The 5773-nt window shown below is 62.2% G+C and overlaps 1 protein-coding gene across 1 annotated transcript in view; it reads left to right on the top strand.

Moving 5' to 3' along the window:
- KIF17 (kinesin family member 17) overlaps positions 1 to 5773 on the top strand; it is a 29433-nt gene that overhangs the window by 14183 nt on the left and 9477 nt on the right. Inside the window, exons 6-10 of the mRNA XM_012722089.1 lie at positions 764 to 873; positions 2324 to 2471; positions 3769 to 4310; positions 5060 to 5137; positions 5466 to 5564. Of these exons, the coding sequence (XP_012577543.1) occupies positions 764 to 873; positions 2324 to 2471; positions 3769 to 4310; positions 5060 to 5137; positions 5466 to 5564 (977 nt within the window). The remainder of the gene's footprint in view (positions 1 to 763; positions 874 to 2323; positions 2472 to 3768; positions 4311 to 5059; positions 5138 to 5465; positions 5565 to 5773) is intronic.

Below are 5773 nucleotides of genomic sequence, written 5' to 3'. Positions count from 1 at the left end.
GTGTCTGCCCACCATGTCCCCTTGCTCAGCGCCTCTGGCCTCTCTCATCTGAATGTCTGCAGTGGCCCTTGGGGACCTGCGGTCGTCCTGCGCCCCACTCAGCGGCCAGGGAGCTCCTGTTCCCACAGAGGCTCTCCCTGCCCTGCTCAAACCCTCAAGTGCAGCCCAGCCCCCCAGCCCCCCCTTTCTGCGCCCACCCTTGCTCATACTCGCCTCCCCTCACTCTGCTCCTGCCCTGTGACCTGACTTTCCTGGTCCGCACCTGCCCCAGGCTTCTGCGCTCACTTTCTGTTCCATTTGGGAAACTTCCCGTGGTCGTGATCTCTGCCATCGCCCCCCGCACCCCGGCCCTTCGGGGTGCCGATTTCTCCTTACCTTGTCTGGGACGCAGTGTGCCCTGACCACCCTATTGCAGTGGCCACTCGCCACCAAGCCTCTTGCGGACACCCCCTGGGGTCCATCGCCGGCAGGTCACAGCTCCCTGCAGCGCCTCAGACATGTTTTCTTTGCTTTTCTCCCCCAGTGGGAGTCTCAGTCTGGGGGTGAGGACTGCCTGTTTTGCTCAGTGCTGCGTCCTGCTGCCTGGAACATGTGGGTCTGTCTGTTGAACGCTGCCTAAGTCAGTGCTGCGCAGGACAGGCCTGAAACCCCTTCGGCACCTGGCAGACTCTCTTGCACGAGCACGCTGTCTTTCCCACGGCTGCTTAGTTTCTGCAGGCCACATGTGCTGTGGCCACTGGCCCTCGCTTCTGTTTTCTCCTAGCCCTGCTGGCCAGCCAGGTGCCCCTAAACTCCGTCCAGACAGAGGAGAAGCTGTTGTCCCCCACAGTGATCCAGCCCGACACAGAGGCGGAGAAGCAGTTGATCCGGGAGGTAAGGTGGTTTGGGCGGGCAGGTGGGGACGGGCGGGCAGCGGGAGGCCACCCCAGAGCCTCAGCATCTCACCATGCCTCGGGTGGCACTGCAGTCTTGCTCTCAGAGCCCCAAAAGATGAGGCCCAGAGGGGTGCTTCAGGTCACAAAGCTAAGGTCAGTCTTGAGCCAGGCTCTGGATGCAGGGGTGCAGCTCACCCCACATCACTGCCTGCTTGGGGAAGCAGGAGGAGGCTGGGGGTGTCTGGGAGCCGCCTCTGGCCTCAGCGCTGGGAATGGGCCGCGCTGGGTGATGGAGAAGGGTCTCCTGCAGAGACGGAGACGTCTTCTGCAAAGGTCCGAGCCGAAGGCGACGCAGGGCCAGCTGCCTGGGCACCCAGGTCAAGGTGGCCTTTAGATTCACCCCTGGAGCTTCAGCTGCTATTGTTACAGGCAGGGAGAGGGGCCCCACCGAACCCCCAAACCTGCCTGCTCTAAATGGGCTCTGCCATCTGCCGCATCAAGACAGGACATATGAGCTTTAATGGAAGGAACTTTAATACAGTGAGTGTGCACTGCAGAAAAGACAGAGTATAGTTTCTAAATCAAACACCCAAAGTCACCCTCGTGGGTAAAAGTCCAGCCAACGGGACTGGCCCAGAGCAAGGCCTGAAAACCAAACCAAGACTAAAGCACCTTCTGGCGGGGACCCATAGGAAAGGGTCAGAAATGGCCAGACGAGTCTGGGAGGAAAAGAGCAACATCAATACCAACATAAACGCGGCCACAGTCACCTCCCCACGGGCCTCACCCACGTCTGTGTCACCCAGCCCAGGACCAGAAACGAGCCGCTTCTCCGCTCCTTCACTCGTCTGGGCTCCATGCGCCCCTCAGGGCTCCTTCTGGCTCCTCCTGCTTCCTTCCTCCTCAGACTCCTCTCTAGATTCTTCTCCTCCCTGCTCAGCTCCACCCTCCTCCTGGGTGGGGAAGGAACCTGGGGCCTCCGCTTTTCCTGGGGACCCCGTTACACTCTGAGGCCTGGTAGGCCTGTGGCCACTCTGCGATCAGAGGCTGAGGGTGGGGGGGCAGCAGGAGCAAGAGGGGTACCGTGAGCAGGAGGGGAGGCTGTCTGGACAGGGGCTGGCACCCACGCAAAGTTGGAGGGAAAAGCTGACCGCAGCCACCCTTCGCGGCCGGTGAGGACCAGGGCCTGGAACACCCCCGCCCACCGTTGACCAGTTGCCGTGTCACCAAAAGATCACAGGCGGACACTCCCAGTGTGAACCGTGGGGAGCACAGAGCCGAGCTCACAGGGGTCCCCCCGCCGGGCAAGGCTTCGGGGTCCTGGAGGCCGTTCGTGTTTGTTCTTTGGGTTTATTTGTATTTCGGGGGTTTGGGTGACCAGAAAGGGGTCCTGAGCGTTACTTTTTCGAAATGGTATTGAACGCCCCGCTGTGGCCCCCAACCCCCAGGAGTACGAAGAGCGCCTGGCCCGGCTGAAGGCCGACTACGAGGCGGAGCAGGAGTCCAGGGCCAGGCTGGAGGAGGACATCACTGCCATGCGCAACTCGTACGACGTGAAGCTGTCCACGCTGGAGGAGAACCTGCGCAAGGAGACAGGTGGGCGGGGCCACCTGGGGCAGGGCCACCCCCACGATGTTGCCCGGAGTCCTCGTGGGCTCTGTGGGCCAGGCTCAGCTCTGCCAGTCCTCACAATAGCCGGGGAGGTGGGTTCCGCCGCCCCCTTCACTCTGTAGGTGAGGAGGAAACTGAGGCACAGAGAGGGTAAGAAACTGGCCCGTAGTCACGCAGCTTTAGAGTGGAGCCAGGACCTGGACTGGGGGGCACAGCGTGAGCCCTTGGTTGTAGCAGGGCCCTAGGCCAAGGCTGACTCAGGCGTGTGGTGAGTCCCTTCTGCAAGTGTCTTCGCTCTGTTATGGTCGCCTCTGGCTTTTGAGCCCATGATGGCCAGCGTAACCACATCCCAAAATAAATTTGCAATTCTTAGCAAGAATAATTTACCTTCCCGGGAATTTTTGTCTTCTTTCTGACCTTCTAGAAGGTTCCAGCCCACCACACTCATTCAAACAACCACGGTGCCAGGCAGCCCAGACCAAAATACTGTAAAATCCACCTTGCAGTGAGGACGGTGTCGGGCACCCCACCGGTCCCCGTCATTGGGTATCGTCACGTGCCAGGTGCTGTGTGGGCGCCTCACCCAACTGCCTCGTCACGTGGGGCCAGCATATCCTTGCGCTGCCAGTGTGGAAGCCGAGGCTAGAGAGGATCGGGCCTCCCGCTCAGCACCAGGCGGTGCTGGACACTGCCGAGGAGCTGGCCCGGGTGGGGAGGAGGCCTGTGCCCACAGCAGGGCACTGAGAAAGTGCATGTGAGCGCCTCCCAAGGTGGAGGCAGACGCCACTTTGGGGGAGACCCCGAGGAAGAAGGGAGGGGCAGCTCCAGGCATTTTCTGTGCCCCAGGGTGAGCCTCCAGCGGCCTCGAAGAGTAGGACTCTGCTGCCCAATCATCCATCCCCATGTTCTTTTAACTCCGTGGACTCTTGGGCCAGCGCGCTGAGCTGGGCACTCCAGCAGGGATCCCCAGGTCTGGGATGTGAGATCTGCCCCCAGGAACTCGCAGGCTTGGAGGCAGTAAGGCCGCGGGCTCATACATTAAGAGCAGCCCCCAGGACCCACGGGCTAGGGAGGTCAGGGCAGGCAGGGAGGGCTTCCTGCAAGAGGTGGAAGGAGACAGTTTGAATTCTCATGGGGGAAAGGGCAGAGATGGGGAGCCAGTGGGTGGTTGAACAGGGCCAGGGGCTCTGACTCTCAAGCTGATTTCGTGGCATGGTAGACGTGGGGAGAGGGCCCTCCCGCTAACCTTTGGAGAACTAAGGTTTCTGAACCCCCTTTGCAGAGGCTGTCCTGAAGGCAGAAGTCCTCTACAAGACCGAGGTCATGTCCAAGGCCGAGTTTGCCAGCAGCTCTGAGTATTCCCCCACCTTCCAGTATGAGATGGCCGTGAAGCCCGAGATCTATTCCATGCCCGACACTCTGCCCAGCGAGGCCGTCCCCAGCCTGGAGGAGAGGCCTGAGGTGGAAACCACCAAGTCTGAGGTTTCTTTTGGGTCTGATGAGTCTTCTGCACCGGAAGGAACCTCCCTGTTCGAGACCTTCCCTGGGCGCGAGGAGTCCCCCAACGTGGAGTTTTTTGCGCCCGATGAGCTGGAGGCCAAGGGCGGGTACTTCCAGGATGAGGGTCTCAGCCAGGAGGCTTCGGACCCCCTGCAGGAGGGGGAGAGCTTCCTCCAGGAAGAGGGGCCGCAGCTGCTGCCCCTGGGGCTGTTGCCGGGCCTGCCCGACCCGTTCGCAGAGGTGGAAGCCAAGCTGGCCAGGCTGACCTCCACCATGGCTGGGGTGGACACGCCCCCACCGGATGTCTCTAAGGCCCCCGTTCAGGTAGCCAGTGCCGCGTGGGCGCCCTGCGGAACTTCAGCGGGCAGAGCTGGGCTGGAGGCACAGGGGCCACTGGGCACGCGAGGTCACACTGTCACCCTCTCCGTGGTGGTTGTCCTGGGTGGCCGGCCAGGGTCACTCAGGTCAGGGGGCTGGGAAAGAGACACCGTCTTAGGCTCTCTGCAGCAGCAGGACAGTTGGCAGGAGATGCTGGGCGCCCGCTCTGCTGACTGGGCACCTGCACGGTTTGCTCAGTTGCCCGTTACATAAGCTTCGAGCTGAGCAGTTGGGGGTGGGGGTGGGGCGGAGTCTGCAGGGACCTGGCTACTCTCGGGGACCACCGGGCCCTGTCCTGCGGCTCTCCCCCCGCCGCCCCTTTGTCCGACCTCCCTTCCTGACCCTCTTTCTCCGCTCAGTTTTTCCCTCCTTGCTCTCTTGCTCTCTCATCCCAGCTCTGTCACTTTCTCACTTGTGTGACCTTGGCAGTCACCTTTCTAGAGCTCGGCTTCCTCATCTGTAAAATGGGGGTGCTGATGAATGTGACCTGTGCTGGTAGCCCCAGCCCATAGCATTAGCTCCTCTCGCCCCCATTTCCTCTCTCCCATCTCCCCCTTCCCTGCTCTTCACTCCTCCCCCTCTTCTCCCAGCGACAGGCAGGAGGTGGGGGTTCAGGTGGGCATCCTGGGATGCTGAGTGGGGAGCAGGGGGCGACTCTGGCCCCAATGTCTCTCTTCCCCTGCTTCTCCCGAAAGCACGCCGCCCCGACAGATCAGCTGGAGCCTGGGATCCTCGGCGCTGAAGCTGAGGTGACCGACGATCTGCCCAGGACCGTGAGTACCGGCCCTGGTGTGGTGGGGGAGACCCTCTCCGAGCCTCTGTTCCCCTCCAGAAGCTGGGACAGCCGCCCCCACCCTCCCCCAGCTTATGGGGACAGCTGTGGGGAAGCGGCGTGCCCCTGGGGGCAGGTCCTCCCTGTTCCAGGCCACGCTCCAGACAGTGGTTTTCAAACCTCCCTTAGCCTGTGTGCAGAGGCTCAGTGTGGGAGGACAGGGGCTGGGGGCTCCTCGTCACTGACAGGGCACCCCCCGGCCCCATGCAGGCAGGCGGCATTTTGAACAGTGCTGCTCGGAGACCCCATACTTTTCTCTTCTGCTTAAGTTTGTGGCACAGGACACAGAGAGCGAGAGGAAGGCGTTGACGCAGCCCCCGCCCACGGAGGGGGAGAGCCAGACGCCGGCCCCGGGACCCCCGCACTGGGTAGGAGCTGGCCGGTGCAGGTTCCGGCACACGGCACGCAGGGTGGCGGGGAGCCCTGGCCGTCAGGTGACACTGAAGGGGACCCACGCAGCATAGGGACAGGGACTCAAGCAGAGGGGCAGCAGGCCAAGTCCTGCGGCTGGAAAGACCCTGCCTTTGTCAGCAACAGAAACTGAGGCCAGAGTCCCTGCAGCTGGGCGGGGCGGGGC

This window comes from Condylura cristata, unplaced genomic scaffold (genome assembly GCF_000260355.1).
Source record: "Condylura cristata isolate star-nosed mole 26May11 unplaced genomic scaffold, ConCri1.0 scaffold00008, whole genome shotgun sequence".
Taxonomy (NCBI): Eukaryota; Metazoa; Chordata; class Mammalia; order Eulipotyphla; family Talpidae; genus Condylura; species Condylura cristata.
Note: the sequence above shows the minus strand (reverse complement) of the source record. Positions and strands in the feature narration are given on the sequence as shown.